Consider the following 17,031-nt stretch of genomic DNA (forward strand, 5'->3'; position numbering starts at 1 on the left):
ATTTGACTAAGTGTTAAGGTTGCATCATGGTCTTGAGTTTTGTAAACTAATAACCTGCTTCTTGTAGCTTAGCATGCGTAGGATCTCAATATTAATATGCGTGCACGGGTGTTAAACTACTGATCTTTTATTTCTATGAAATTTGGGCAGGTAAAGTATCTCTTTTGAACTCAAATAATTGATGGATACTTCATGTTCAAGATTAATACAAGTAATACTTTGTGTTTAAAAAAAAAAAAAAAAAAAAAAAAAAAAAAATTAATAATCGTTTTTGAGTGCCAAAATGGGTTTCCCATTTTGGGCCCTGAATGTCAATTGGGCTATCAAGCCCAATTAGTTAAGTCAAGTTTCTAAATCCACATAACTGGTCCAAAGGCATGTCAAAGTCCATAGAAGTGGCCCATGTACTCACAACTTGACATGTGTCCAAGGGCCCCACACTACCCGATGGGTATAAATTGCCCAAATTCCATCACAATAAGGTATTATTAGCCTCAAGCACTATCTCTTGCACAAGCTTTATTACTCTCTCCATTATTAAAGTAATTTAGTACTGACTTAAGCATTGGAGGGGAGATCCTTGAAAACCCCCGAGGCTAGTTTATGTGCTCTTCTTGTGCAAGAAATCCTTGGTTTGAGTTGACAGTCCAAGTTGTGTCTTCAACTTATTCGACGAAGGACCCATCAAGGTCCACATTGTTTTACCCGAAACAATACTTATTGATAATTTGTGTTAGACAATTATCAACGAACGAATAATTCTCCTCCCATGCATCTTTTTACATGTTTGACTGACCATTCCAATGAACAAATCAATTTGATTACCATAGTTTAAAATATACTTGTATGCTAGACTGCTAGTCTCCAAATATGACATTGATTTCAACAATCCAACGACAATTATAAAGAAGATAATATACTACTATATCTTAATATTGTAAAGTTAATCAATTGACTGCCTTTTATCTTACATTATCATTCTTTTCTAATATTTTATATTAATCATCTAAAATCTCCATGACTTCATCTATTACGCACAAAGGCTCAAGCAACTTTGCCTAGATTTTATGTACATTGTTACACTATAAATAACACGATATATTCCCTCTAAGAAATAAATTAAACAAGTAATAACATAAGAAATGGCTGGTGTAGTTAGGAAGATTAAGCTAGGCTCTCAAGGTTTAGAAGTTTCAGCTCAAGGTCTGGGATGTATGGGGATGTCTGCCTTTTATGAACCTCGAAAACCCGAGGAAGGAATGATTGAAGTTGTTCACCATGATATCAACTCCGGCATCACCTTCCTTGATACTTCCGACATGTATAGACCTCATACCAATGAGATTCTCCTTGGCAAGGTACTAGCTAGTTGCTACATACATACTTATTTGATATATGATATATGTTTAATATTCTAGTGTGTATATATGGTACACACAAGTTTTTGTGTTAGCTTAACAAATCATTTTGAGACTAAGGCGTTGTTGTTGTTTTGGTGGTGAATTTTATTTGCATTGTTACATACTTTGATATGTGGATTTTCTATAGACTAGTACGTGTTTATATTATTTTTATGGGTGATCTGATCTATCGAGTAGTGCTAAATTATTAGTGTTAGTTGGCATAAATAAACTTGTACACGTACTGTGTGATTGTGGATGTAGGGGGTTTACTAAGCTTTTTGCTACCTTGGATATTCTTGTGAATTGAGCAGGCATTAAAAGGGGAATGGAGAGAAAAAGTGGAGTTGGCTACGAAATTTGGCATTAACAACGTTGTTGATGCAAAAATGGCAATTCGAGGTGATCCTGCATATGTAAGGGCTGCCTGTGAAGGAAGTTTGAAGCGGCTTGATGTTGATTGTATCGACCTCTATTATCAACATCGTGTTGATACCAAAGTTCCCATTGAAATCACGGTTAGTTCTTTTGCACTATGTTCTATTTATGCTACCATTTAATATAAGGCCTTATAAACATGATTTTCGAGGTTAATAAACATATGCCACAATACATACCTTATCAGAACTTGATGGATGTGTTCATGTGTACTAAGTGGATCATTGTAAAAGTTAATTTATTTTTCTTATAATTTCTTCACAAATAATTTTAGATGGAAGCACTAAAAAATTAGTTGAAGAGGGTAAAATTAAGTACATTGGTTTGTCTGAGGTAACTGCGTCGACTATCAGAAGAGCTCACGCAGTCCACCCGATTACAGCAATTCAGCTGGAATGGTCATTGTGGACTAGAGATGTGGAGGAAGAAATTATTCCTACTTGCAGGTGAGAATTTTTCATAATTTTCCCCTTAAAAAATGTATGATCCTTAAATATTTTGAAATCTAACTTTGTTATGACATTACTTTAGGGAACTTGGGATTGGAATTGTATATTACAGTCCTCTAGGAAGAGGCTTTCTCTCTTCAGGGCCTAAGATGGTTGAGAGCCTTTCAAAAGAGGATGCCCGACTGCAGGTATGAACGCGTAATTCCATCCATGTGACTCATTAGAACTTCATATGAATTATGTCATGTAATTCTATCATGTCTGTTGGATGCAACTATGCATAAGATAGTCCTGCAGACCTGCAGCACATTTTCTCCTGTATTGCGTAATGTTTAGCAATATCTCAGTTTTCATGTTGATCTGTTGTATTATTTTCTCTGTTTCAGTTATTTCCAAGATTCCATCCAGAAAATCTTGAGCATAACAAACACATCTTTGAACGAGTTACTAATATGGCGGCGAAAAAAGGATGTACCCCTGCACAACTAGCACTTGCTTGGATTCATCACCAAGGAGATGATGTGTGTCCAATCCCTGGAACTACTAAGATTGAGAACCTCAAACAGAACATTGGCGCGTTGTCTGTGAAGTTAAGCCCCGAGGATATGACTGAGCTAGAACACCTTGCCTCTGAGGATAGTGTTAAGGGTGATCGATATGTAGCTGGAATTGCTACTTGGAAGACGTATGATACTCCACCTTTGTCTTCATGGAAATCTGAAAACTGAAAAAAAAAAAATGGTACATCTTGTGCTTGGATTGAGACTTCAGAGTGTTGCATTGGTTTTAAATTAAATTCCTTTTAAATTTTTTGTGTGCCGATTTTTTTTACACAATTGTGTATCGATTTTGTGTAATGTTAAGAGTGATATATGTAAGCGAGTTAAAATAAATGACTAATATTATGTTAGTCACTTGATACTTAATACGATTATTTAAAAAATTATTGAATTTTTTGTTTGAAAAAAATGTTCCCAAGAGATGGTGTATATGTGGTAATGCTAACTCTTTTTATGTTTTCCAAATGTTTATGTTTTCCAAAGTTCAGATATTGATCAATTTATCTATTTCTTGTTTTTATTTTTATTTTTTAGAAACATTTTTATTTGCCAGTTGTGTGTGCTTTTATTTGTTATTGTAATTTGTATCAATATCTTTTGCCTTAACAAAAAGGAATTGATTTTCATGAAAATTTCATTGGTTGATTTATTACGAGGCCACCCCATTCAATCAAGCTGATTGATAAATCATTTTAAATCAGTCCCTTTTATTAGACAGCTTTACAATATAGTACATTTTTTATTATTTTTTTTTATATAAAACCCTTAGATTTAGCATCACGATTCAGAGATGACGAACCATCATCTCGTATAAATTAACTTATGCTTATTGTAGGTTAAAATATACTCGTATGTACCTTCATCTAAATATTAAATCACCAAATTTGACATTTCAACGATGGTAAAAAGACTATATTGTAAAGTTGATCACTTAATCAATTGCTATTGTCTTCTTTTTCCTCGCATTATACTAACTGATAATCTCTATGACATCATGTATTACGTACGCACAACTTTTCCTAGATATTTATTCCATTTAACTAATTGGATTTTATAAATAACATGCATTATATTACCCTACCTAGAATTAAAACAAGAAATACATGACTTCATCTATTACGCACAACTTTGACTATTTTTTCTGCACATTATATTATTACACTATAAATAACTCTAAAGAAAAATATTAAACAAATAATTAACCTATCAAAGAAACTCAAAAAAATAACATAAGAAATAATGGCAGGTGTTGTTAGGAAGATTAAGTTAGGTTCTCAAGGATTAGAAGTTTCAGCTCAAGGTCTAGGATGTATGGGGATGTCTGCTTTCTATGGACCTCCGAAACCCGATGAAGAAATGATTGAAGTTATCCACCATGCTATCAACTCCGGCATTACCTTCCTTGATACTTCCGACGTGTATGGACCACATACTAATGAGATTCTCCTTGGCAAGGTACGTAGTAGTAGGCATAAATAAATTAATCTTGTATTGTCTGATCATTGTAGGCTACCTTAAATAATAATCTTGTGAAATGAGCAGGCATTAAAAGGAGAATGGAGAGAGAAAGTGGAATTGGCTACGAAATTTGGCCTTAACAACGTTGGTGATCCAATTCATCCAAAGATGGAAACTCGGGGTGATCCTGCATATGTAAGGGCTGCCTGTGAAGCAAGCTTGAAGCGGCTTGGTGTTGATTGTATCGACCTCTATTATCAACATCGTGTTGATACCAAAGTTCCCATTGAAATCACGGTTAGTTCATTTGCACTATATGTGTGCTATGCTACCATTTCATAATATATACATAATTTTTGAGGTTAAACATAGGCCACACTACATCACTACATGCCTAATCAGCACTTGATGTGTTCATGTGTACTAACTCGATCATTGTTATTTTTCACAATTAATTTCAGATGGGAGAACTAAAAAAATTAGTTGAAGAGGGTAAAATTAAGTACATCGGTTTGTCTGAGGTAACTGCTTCGACTATCAGAAGAGCACACGCAGTCCACCCGATTACAGCAATTCAGCTTGAATGGTCATTGTGGACTAGAGATGTGGAGGAAGAAATTGTTCCTACCTGCAGGTGAGAATTTTTCATAATTTTCCTTTAAAAAATGTAGTGTCCTTAAATGTTATGAAATCTGAAAGTGAGGGATAGCTCAAGTGGTTAGAGCTCCTCTCCCGGTTCCACGTGATCTTGAGATCGATTCTCACCACTCACCCTTGTGGCTCTCTAAACACCAAAAATAAATATTATGAAATCTAACTTTGTCATTACATTTCCTTAGGGAACTTGGGATTGGAATTGTATGTTACAGTCCTTTAGGACGCGGCTTTCTCTCTTCAGGACCTAAGATTGTTGAGAGCCTTTCAAAGCAGGACTCCCGGCTGCAGGTATGAACGCGTAATTTCTTGTGACTAATTTCATTGTTGTTCTATCTTCATATGTTCCATGAAAAATGTAATTTAATAATGTATGTTAGGTGCAACTTTGCATAAGATAGTCCTTTAGACCTACAACACATTTGTGAGCTCTTCTCCTGTATCACGAAATGTTTAGCAGTAGTGCAGTACATCAGTATTAGTGTATTACTAGCCCGTTACTCCATGTTGATCTACTTTATTATATATTCTATTTCAGTTTTTTCCAAGATTCAATCAAGAAAATCTTGAGCATAACAAACACATCTTTGAACGGGTTACTGATATGGCGGCGAAAAAGGGATGTACCCCTGCACAACTAGCATTGGCTTGGCTCCATCACCAGGGAGATGATGTGTGTCCAATCCCAGGAACCACTAAGATTGAGAACCTCAAACAGAACATTGGCGCGTTGTCTGTGAAGTTAAGCCCCGAGGATATGGCTGAGCTAGAGCACCTTGCCTCTGAGGATAGTGTTAAGGGTGATCGATATGTAGCTGGATTTCCTACTTGGAAGACCTATGATACTCCACCTTTGTCTTCATGGAAATTGGAAAACTGAAATGGTACACAGAGAGGGTTGGTTTTGATTAAATTACTTTTTAATGTGTTGTGTACTTGTGTGCTAATTTCATGTAATATTTAGAGTGATATATGTAAGCGAGTTAGAATAATGACTAGCATGTTAGTCATTTGATATTCGGTGGGTTTTGAGGTGGGAAAAGGGGAGGGGATATTCCCCCGACCCCTTCCTTATCCACACCACCAAAAACTCATCCCATCCCTTTTCTTAACCTCAAAATCAACCAGTTATCCGATTTTGTTAGGTTTGAAATTAACACTTTCTAAAGATTGTATTATTAAAAAAAAAAATGGGGCAAATGTTATTATTTTTGACAATTTTTCTTTAAATTGTTGAATCTTTTGCTATTAAAAAATTTCCCGCAAGAGATGGTATATATACGCCTATGCGGTAACTCATGCTAGTTCTTTTGAGTTTTTGACCTAAACCGTGTTGCTCAATCGATTTCCTGGCTGGGGTTGTCCCTGTACAATGTATGCAGTAGCGCTTTTTGCATTGATGCAAGGATTAACCTCCAAACTCATTGCCTGTTTGTTGGTGTATCCGAACCCAAAATTAACCACCAAACTCATTGCCTGTTTGTTCATTTACATTTTAAACACCGGCTGTTGTTATTACTTCTCAAACTTCGATTAAATAACCATTTACAGCCTTACAGGCTAAAAATTCATATCTCAATAATAGCACAGGTTTCCAAACAATATAAAACTACATATTCAACTAAGAAAATCTCAACTCTTATTGGGCAATAATATAATTCTCAACCCAATAATAATAATATTAATTCTTACTTAAAAATAATAATATTAATAACCCTAAAACCTTAATATGATAATACTCTCTAGAGCACAACAATTAAAAAAACCCTATAATACTAACACAATCAATCAATTTAATACAATAAAATAATACGACAATTAAATCATATATCACCACATATTAATCATATACGGGTATTACAATCCACCATATTTAAATAGGTTGTGGGTATAAAACTAAAAAAAAAAAAAAAAAATAAAAAATAAAAAAAAAAAAAAAAAATAAAAAATAAAAAAAAAAAAAAAAAAAAAACTGTTTTGAGAAAATAAGGGGCAAAGATGTAATTGTTCTAGATAAGTGAAGATTGACTCAATTTGAACCGATTCAGCAAAAGTTTGATTATTCTTTTTAATAGAATGGGTGCTAAACCAGTGTTGTAATACTCCCATGCTACCTTTCAATTTTAAAATGAAATTTCGGTAGGAAAAGACGTATTTCTTTTGAATTCCAGTATAATTGTCGGCAGGAAAAGTATTTCCTTTGAATTCCAATTAAATTGATCGGCAAGAAAAGTATTTGTTTTGAATTCCAATAAAAATGATACTTCGTACTTCATGTTCAAGATTAATAATACCCTTAGATATTTTGTGTTAGACTATTATCAATGAACGAATCAATTTTGCTAACGACAATTTAAAATACACTTTAATTAGGTTATATCCCGTGTCATGTACGATGATCTACAGCTATATATAGTTATAGATTATTGCTTCCTTCTCCATTTTTAAATACTTGTTCCATTTTTATTTTTTGCACTATTTATTTGTCCTACTCTGACTAATGATTTTGATTTATACTTCCTCTATTTTTTATTTATTTATTTTTTTTAGTTGCAACACTTCTCTTTTCACGCTTGCCAATGCATGTTTTTAATCGTTAATATCTTTAATTCCCGACATGTAAAAATTATAAACATTTGATATTAAAATTGTATAAGTCAGACGAATCTAACAAGATCTCACATGACTATATTTTTTCTTAAGTATAAACCATCAAAGCTAGTCAAAGCGAAATACATGAACAGTGTGAAAGTCAAACTGTTGCAACTATTAAAAAAAACAGAGGAAGTACATAAGAAAAAATATAGTCTTGCAGGTACTTGTTGAAATCGTTTCAATGAATAGATTATTAATTTTCAATTGTTAGAATTTATACTTATTGATAACTAAAGATATTAGGAAAAATTGGCCGCAACAACACCAACTATGACAAAGGTGCGTGTAGCAGCACAACCTTTCAAGGGTGCACTCAACATCACAAACTATGCACTTGGGTGCACATAACAACATAAATGACATTGGCAAAATGTAGATTTCTTCTAAAAGTGAAATCTTAAATATTTTTAATGCCTTTTTGTTTAAAAATATTTTTGATTAATTTCATTCTACTTAATTTTCCATTTTCCATCACATGTAATTAAATAACCATTAAATTGAATTATTTCAAAAAGTTTTCGCCATTATTTTCTATTGTTTGTTTCTTCAATTACTTTTTTTACATCTCATGTGATGATTGACTTAGTTTCCTCTTCCATTATAATTAATTTTTTCCCTTTAAATTAATTCTCTCTTAACCTCCACAATTTAAGTGTTGTACATCAAAAACAAAAAAATCAATTTGACATATCCTAAAATCCAACTCTAAAATTATTTTTTGAATTAAGTATTTGAAATCACTTTGTGGGTTTTGATATTAGTATTTAGAAAGTTACCTATGTATCCTGAAATCTTGTAGAATAAAGGTATTTAAATGATTTTATTTTTTATTTTTTATTTTATTTATCAATTTAGTATTTAACTAGGTGGAAAGGGATAGGAAACTAAGTCAATCATGTGAGATCGATATTAGAAATAGTAATTGGAGAAGCGAACAAAGGAAAATAATAGCACAATTTTTTTTTTGTAAGGAATCCGCTTAATATAATGGTGGAGGTCAAGAAATGCTTAAATGAAAGAAAAAAAAAAAAAGGTAAGGCTAATTTAGTTACGCATGATGGAAAATCATATATGTTTAAATAATGTTTAAACAATTATATAAAATAATAAAGATTCCACTTTTTTCCATGCAACCTTAGTTCATTAGTGTCATTTATGCTAATATGTGCACCCAATTACATAGTTTGTGCTGTAAACCGCACCCTTAAAAGGTTGTGCTGCTACACGCACCTTTGTCATAGTTGGTGTTGTTGCGGCCAATTTTTCCAAGATATTATTGATTAAAGATTAGCATCGGCATACGTGCCTAAGAGAAATGAAACAAGTATTCACTACTAGAAAACAGGCAAATTGTGATGGAATTTTTTCGTCGAAAACACCCTGTTTTCCGTCGAAAAACCCGTTTCCAACGGAAATTCCGTCGCAACCGGCTGTCGGAAAAGTTGTTGTCAGAAAAATACCTTTTTCCGACGGAATTCAGTCCGTTGGAAGTGATTTTCAGGCCCGGCAAAGTCCGTCGGAAAATTCCGACGGACTGTATTCTGTCATGAATTTCCGACGGAATTTTCGTCGAAAAATGCTTTAAAAAATACAAAAAAAAAAACGCACACCACCAGCCGTCACCCCACACCACTAACCCTCACCTCACACCACCAGCCCCCACCCAACCCCACCAACCAGATCTACCACAACCCGAAAAAAAAAATAAAAAATAAGCAAAACAAAAACCAGAACAAACCCCAAATCCCCAGCCACCCCAAACACTAGCCGACCACCAGATCCCCACCAATCCCGGCCCAAACCCTAACCGCAAAACACAAAAGAGAAAACTTACCACCACCACCACCAACAACCACCCACCACGACTTCCTCCTTTTCACCGGCAATCCTAAAAATTATTAAAAAAAAAAAACACAAAACGTATCATGACCATGAAACCTAAAAATTAAAACAAAAAAATTAAAAACACATATACATACCTTAAAACTTGAATTTGCTTCGAAATTAACCTTGAATTTGGTTTAATAAGGCCAAATTCGACCACGAAAACACTAGATCTAGTGTTTTCATTGGTCAAATTTGACCTAAAAAACCATAGAGATCACCGCACCTCCACGCCGGCGAAAAAGAAGACCCAACACCCCAACCCCACGCCGGTGACAAAGGAATCAGACGAGGAAAGAGAAGACAGAAAGAGAAGGAGAAGAGGAAAGAGAAGAGAAAAAGAGAAGGAGAAGGAGAAGAGAAAAGAGAAATGGAAGGAGAAAAGGAAAGAGAGCAGACATAAAGGAGAGAGAGAAGAATGAAGGAGAAAAAGGAGAGGAGAAGAGGAGAGAGAAATTAAAGAGAAAGAGAAGAATGAGAGGCGGAAGAAAAGAGGAACGCTCTTTTAGGGTTTAAGTAAAAAAAGATTTTTTTTTTTAATTGTATTCCAACGGAAATTTCCGACGGAATATAAATCCGTAAGAAAGCACGTATATCCGACGGATTTTATTTCCGTCGGAAAAATTCGCTTTTTTCGACGGAATTTCGTGTCCGTCGGAACACTCCGTCGAAATTCACCTGTTTTCTAGTAGTCATTTAAAAGCAGAGTAATAAGTATTATAATCATAAATTGATTTTTTAGTTGCTTCCAAATTTCCAATATAATACAAGGCACTTACGTTTTTTTTTTCTAATTTCGAACTCAATTCGAATCCTTTAGGGCTAAAATGGCCCCTAAAACATTAATTGAATATTTTATCGACACTCAAACCGATGAAAAATTTGAATCGGGCTGCAATTTAGAATTTATAAGAACTTTTGGGCTGCAATTTGCAATTTGCAATTTTTTTTTAATTGGCTGCAATTTGCAAAATACAAACTTTAAATGGATGCAATTGGCAAATTTTCCTAATTAATATTCACATCATTTTGATTTATACATTAATCATATATTCTCTTTGAATTAAATTTAAAGTATTGTAAAATGAGTAAATGTTATTAGGTATTATAATATTGGATTGGATATTGTTTCAAATGAAAAACATTTGATTAGTTATAATATTTATTTTATAATTTAAATTTGTTAAAATAATTTTATTAACAAGAGAAGCTATTGCGTTAGTCAGAACTGACGAAATGTTTCATCAGTTTAGCGGATTTTTGATATCATATATTGGCTGGATGATATCCTTTATTGGCACAATCATAAATGATATCATATAGCCAATAGAGGATATCATCCAGTCATGATATCATATAGCCAATAAACAATATCATCCAACCAATAGAGGATATCATCTAGCCGGTAGAGGATATCATCCAGCCAATAGAGAATATCATAGACACAATCATAAATGATATCATATAGCCAATAGAAGGATATCATCCAGCCACAATATCATATAGCCAATAGAGGTTGTCATCCAGCTAATAGATGATATCATTCAGCCAATAGATGATATGTATAAATAATTGGAGGATATAATAAATTATTTGATGGAAGATATGTATAACTTGTTCGAGGATATGTATAATTTGTATGATGATATGTATAACAATGGCGGAACCTCTATAAAAGAACTCGTACTAAAGGTCATGGGTATAACATAACTTGCTCATTTCTCAACCAAAATACATGCAATTGTCATCAAAATGCTCACAATTCGACAAACAATCATATGGGACAAACAATTTCAACAATTATACATCACATAAAAAAAACCCCAATTCGGTTTTTTGGGGATTTTTCGAAAACTCTGAGAATTAAACTCTTTCTCTATCTTTCTTCTGCCATGAATGACCTTGTTTCTCTCCTTCGACATTGATGTCGTCATCGTCGCCTACAGGGAAAGAAGGAGATCCACCATTGCTGTCCTTGTTGTCTTTATCGTCATCTCCTCCGCCACACGAACTATTTGGTCATCCGTCGCGCGAACTATTTGGTCAGGCTTGACTGACCCAATAGTTTGTGTATTAACAATCCAGTTAAAGTTATTAATGGTAAATTTATGTAATATGCCGGTTAAAGTGATATAAATATTTAAAAACGAATGGAAGAACTTATTTAGAAATAACTAGATCAAATCATAATTAGATTTAAAGCTTATTTCAGATAAGATGATCAAATCAAACCAAATCGAATCTTACCTTATACGAAATATTTACTATTGAATATCTCTATATTTTATCTTATCTTATATATCAAATCAAATCAAACCAAATCGAATCTTATCTTTACTGTTGAATATCTCTATTTTTATAATTTAACAAATATGAAAATTTCCTATTAATATGTATCCAATTCCATTTGATTCATATTTCCAAAAAAAAAAAAAAAAAAAAAAAATAATAATAATAATAATAATAATAATAATAATAATAATAATAAATAATCACATATGAATTGACAATTTTTAATTTTGTAATGAACATAATAATCCCATTGTATTTAAATAAATGAAATATTTTGACTATTTGCACTATTCATCTAATTTAGTTTGACTAATGTTTATGATTTATACAGAAAAATATGGTCTTGTGGTATGTGTTGAAATCATCTCAATAAATAGTTTATTAATACAACAACTTTTGTGTGTGGCTGGTCACACCGTGTTGCATTGATATTTCTTAATATTCAATTGTTATAATTTTTACTTATTGATATTTAAATATATTATTATTTAAAGGGTTGCATTGACATATGTGTACAAGGGAAATGTTTCATTTATTTATACACAGAAGGGATAATAAACACGGAGAAACTAATAGTCAAAATATGCTAAAATCTACTACCTTGTTTCATATTATTTGTATCAATTAGCCAATTTCTAACCATACGTCAAATAGTTGAAAATAATATAAAATAGAGGCAGTATAAGACCATGACTTCATATCTAATTTTAAAAATAAAATCATATCAGATCAGATTGTGAATCTCCAATTAGTCAACAAGACCATGACTTCATCAATGATGCAAAATCATGCAATCTTCCCCCTTTTCTTCATTAAAATGCTCAAATTAGCCCATCACATTATTACTATAGATACTACACTTCACAGTTCACACTCAATTTACTCATTATTCTTCCCACAAAAGAGAGAATATAAACCCAAAAAAACAGAGGAAAACAGAGAGATTTGATAGAATGGCAGAATCAAATGGTGTTAGGAGGATGAAGTTGGGTTCACAAGGTCTAGAAGTTTCTGCTCAAGGTTTAGGATGTATGGGTATGTCTGCTTTTTATGGACCTCCAAAACCTGAAAAAGATATGATCAAACTTATTCATCATGCTATTAATTCTGGCATCACTTTCCTTGATACTTCTGATATTTATGGACCTCATACCAATGAAGTTCTTCTTGGGAAGGTGATTTAATCAATACCCTTTTATTTATACTGTTAATTTAATGTCTCTAAATAAACCAAATATCGTGTAAAGTCTACATAAGTCATACATTTTGCATGGTTGCATTGTTAATCTTTCACTTCTTAAAAAAAAAAAAAAACTTCTTATATGTTAATGTTCATTAACCATTCATTTCAAAAAATAAAATAAAATGCAATGATGGTATTATTAATTAAGGTTGTTACATAATTAATAATCATATTTGTTAGGGTACATTGTTCATTCCAAACTTGTTAGGGGTGCACCTTGTATATTTTAATTTCTTAGGGGATCAACAAATAATTTCTAGTTTTTTTTTACTCCCTTCGTGCTGTGTTTTAGTATAGAGTAATAAATATTTGTTTTGAAAGTAAATGAATATTTTAGTAAACAAAAAAGGTTTCGTCGGGAATCATATACGAAATACTTCCTCCATCTCTATAAGAGAAATTGTAATTGGTGGCCCTTCTTGATGCCCATTATCGACTTTATTATGGTAAAAAAATTGTGTCCACATTCACCTTAGGAGGATAATTTAGAAATTTTGTCTACTAATAACATACCAAATAAAGTATTGGTTAAATAAAAAGATATTTCCACTTTAAGAATATTTGTCATGTAAATAATTTCAAAGGACCGGATAATTTGAAGATACCATCTATTGTTGTCATTTTGTACGATATCACTTCAAAATTCTTTTTTATTTTATTTTACCACCTAGTTTTATCAAAAACATAAAAAACTACCATTACTTGTGCCCGACTACTCGGTATGATGTCATGGTGGGTCCCACTACCAATTGTATTTTACCGTCTAGTCTTAGCATTGATGATTTGATAGGAATTGGAATTTATTGATGATGCAATACTGGGGTTTGATTGCTAATGACTGAATTGGCATGCTTGGGTTTTGATCTTGTAAATTGGGCAGGCATTGAACGGAGGATGGATAGAGAAAGTGGAATTGGCTTCAAAATTTGGTGTTAGATTTGTGGATGGAACAAGAGAGGTTCATGGTGAACCTGCATATGTAAGGGCTGCCTGTGAGGGAAGCTTAAAGCGGCTTGATATCGATTGCATCGACCTCTATTATCAGCATCGTATTGATACTAAAATTCCGATTGAAGTCACGGTTTGTCCATTTACTCCATCAGCTCTCTAAATTAGTATTCATTATTGCTTATGATTCCAAAACGACAAAATTTTGTATGTAGTTGGCCCAATCGTGTGACGGGGCTTATCCGAATTACTCGGTCAAGGGTTACTCAATTTACTCGGTTAGGGGTTACTTGAGGGTTACTCGGACAGGAGTTACTCGGTCATCAGGGGTTATACTTGAGGGTTGCTCGAGTAATCAGACAGGAGTTACTCGGTCAGAAGTTATTTGAAGGGTTCGGTCAGGGGTTACTCGAGGAGTTACTTGATCAGGAATAACTCGAATAACTACTGACCAAGTAAATTGAGTAACCTCCGCCAGCCACACAGAAAAATCCCTTTTTCAAACCATGTTTCATTTAATATTCATGTTTGTTCTATTTTTCTATGTCTTGTGTATTTTTAAGTTGAAGTTAATATGGAGAATAGAATGTGAAAATGAAGCCTCGTCTCTTCTTTTAGATTGTTGTCGCGTCACAATGAAGCACATACTCTTAAATGCATTGGTTAAGCTATCATAATTTTAGCAGGGAATTGTATAGTGTATCAAATTCCACTATATGTGAAATTGCAGCATTTTATTCTAAAACTGTCATTTTGAGGTGTTAAGCTATCATAATCTTAAGGGAAAGGCGGTGTATTTAAAATACCCTTAGAGTAGAAGGTAGCAGCAGTGATTGTGAAGTACTAATTATTAGATAGTTAGATGTAGTGTTTTATCATTATGTACTAAATTTTCATACAAATAATACTACTGCAGCAAATAGTTTTGCCAATAATATGAATAACTTTAGCAAACAGTTCACATTACAACTACTATCAACCCAAATCTGCTTATAAAGGAACTACTAGCTCGATAACTAAGCCATCGAGTAAAAACCTTTTAAATGGATTTGTAGAATGATGTGCAGCTTAAAGTTATACAGCATGCTCACTCTAATTTTTAAAATAGTAATTGCCGCTAAGATAGCCTGGCAGGCTGGCATAAAACCTGTTCAAAATCTATATCTTTGTACTCTTATATGTTAATATATATGCTACATCAGATGGGAGAACTGAAGAAACTGGTCGAAGAGGGGAAAATCAAGTACATAGGTCTATCTGAAGCATCGGAATCAACCATCAGAAGAGCACATGCAGTTCATCCCATAACAGCAGTCCAGATTGAATGGTCATTGTGGGCGAGAGATGTGGAGGAAGTCATAGTTCCTACCTGCAGGTAAGATATATCTGATTCTTGGTAAGTGAATGTGAAAACTTGGAAGTTGGAACTGTGTCTTCAGAGTTCTGACGACGTTGAATCTTGACATAGGGAGCTTGGTATTGGAATTGTGGCTTACTGTCCTTTAGGAAGGGGCTTTTTTTCTTCAGGGCCTAAGATAACAGAGAAGTTTGCAAAAGAGGATCACCGGCAGGTTTGTCCAAATTGCTCTGACTTAGTTTCTTGTATATCATTTTACTGAATTTCCTCGAAAATGATCTGTCTTCCATGATTCACAAACTTAGAAACGTTGTTCTAGTATTAAAGCAATCCCTTTCATATATAGTACGAATAGTTGTGTGAAGTTTATTGATTTATAGCTTCATGTTGATCAACTTATTTGTATTCCTTTCAGTACTATCCAAGATTCCAACCAGAAAATCTAGAGCAAAACAAACATATATATGAGCGGATCAGTGAAATAGCTGCTCTAAAAGGATGCACCCCTGGACAGTTAGCGCTTGCATGGCTCCATCACCAGGGAGACGACGTATGTCCCATCCCCGGAACCACTAAGATTGAGAACCTCAACCAGAACATTGGAGCCTTGTCTGTAAACCTAACTCCAGAAGAAATGGCAGAGCTTGAATCTCTTGCCTCGGAGGGAAGTGTCAAGGGTGATCGATATGGAGATGTATCTCGATCTTATACCTGGAAGAATTCAGACACACCGCCTTTGTCCTCATGGAAACCTGAATGAAATTAGTTCATCCTTTATTGTACAACAGTTCTCTAAAAGATTATGTTTTTCTGTGAACATCAGTAGTTTTTTGCTTAATGCAGCAAGCTCAGATATTGATCAATTTACCTACTGCTTGTACTAATGGATCTGTTTTTGCCAGTTGAGTGTGCTTTTGCTTAATTTCTTGTTGTAATTTGTATCAATATCTTTTTCCTTAACAAAGAGGAATTGATTTATTCACGGAAATGCTTCCATGAGAAACAAATTTCGTTTCTCAATATGAGAAACAGGGAATTTCCCATAATTAGCTACAAAATTTGGCCTCGAATATGCTGATGGAAAAGAGAGATTCATGGTTATCCTGCATACATAAGGGTTTGCTGTGAGCCTGTGAAGGAAGCTTGAAGCGGCCTGGCCTGGTGTTGATTGCATCGACCTCTATTATCAGCACCGTTCCCATTGAAGTCACGGTGTGTCCTTTTATTTAGTCCATCTATTTTCTTTATTATTTACCCTGATTTATCATTCTGAAATGGAATCTGCTACTAAACATGTATTTCTGTTTTTTGTTTTATTTTAACTTCACATATTTATTAATTATAGTTCCTGCTATACTAAGATTGACAAAAAAAAAAAAAAACAAGTTCTTTGTCAAATTTTCAAATCAGGGGACATTTTTCTTTGAATTGCAATAACTGATACTTTGTACAAGTAGGTTCAAGATTATATATATCATCAATGATTGATTTTTTTCTCTTTCTAGCTGTTAATTAATTTATTATCAATTAATCATTCTTCTCCCAAGCTACTTTGTACATGTTTGCTGACCATTTCAACAACGTAACTGAATTAACTTTTGTTTACTATAGGTTATAATAAACTTGTAAATACCTACATGTTGAAAATTAAATCACCAAATTTGACATCTCAACCATGGTAAACAGACTATAA

At 33.4% G+C, this 17,031-nt stretch overlaps 1 protein-coding gene and 1 pseudogene across 2 annotated transcripts; both read left to right on the forward strand.

Annotated features, from left to right (window-relative positions):
* Positions 1-1,142: 1,142 nt before the first annotated feature.
* On the forward strand, positions 1,143-3,044 carry LOC145581414 (auxin-induced protein PCNT115-like). Its single transcript, XM_081638423.1, has 5 exons — positions 1,143-1,358; positions 1,715-1,922; positions 2,113-2,284; positions 2,370-2,475; positions 2,674-3,044. The coding sequence occupies exons 1-5, from the start codon at positions 1,143-1,145 to the stop codon at positions 3,013-3,015; spliced, it is 1,044 nt and encodes a 347-aa protein (XP_081494549.1). The 3' UTR covers positions 3,016-3,044.
* A 1,018-nt stretch (positions 3,045-4,062) lies between these two features.
* Positions 4,063-16,260, forward strand: LOC145583361 (putative aldo-keto reductase 4; annotated as a pseudogene). Its single transcript, XR_014100114.1, has 8 exons — positions 4,063-4,302; positions 4,390-4,602; positions 4,767-4,939; positions 5,145-5,250; positions 5,498-5,843; positions 15,212-15,356; positions 15,450-15,552; positions 15,754-16,260. The product of XR_014100114.1 is annotated as a putative aldo-keto reductase 4 (transcript).
* Positions 16,261-17,031: the final 771 nt, after the last annotated feature.

Source organism: Chenopodium album, chromosome 15, assembly GCF_948465745.1.
Source record: "Chenopodium album chromosome 15, dcCheAlbu1.1, whole genome shotgun sequence".
Lineage (NCBI taxonomy): Eukaryota > Viridiplantae > Streptophyta > Magnoliopsida > Caryophyllales > Amaranthaceae > Chenopodium > Chenopodium album.

Coding starts and splice junctions, on each gene's coding strand:
- LOC145581414 (XM_081638423.1), top strand. CDS start 1,143: ATGGCTGGTGTAGTTAGGAAGATTAAGCTAGGCTCTCAAGGTTTAGAA. Junction 1,359..1,714: donor ATGAGATTCTCCTTGGCAAG/GTACTAGCTAGT, acceptor TGAATTGAGCAG/GCATTAAAAGGGGAATGGAG. Junction 2,476..2,673: donor AAGAGGATGCCCGACTGCAG/GTATGAACGCGT, acceptor TCTCTGTTTCAG/TTATTTCCAAGATTCCATCC.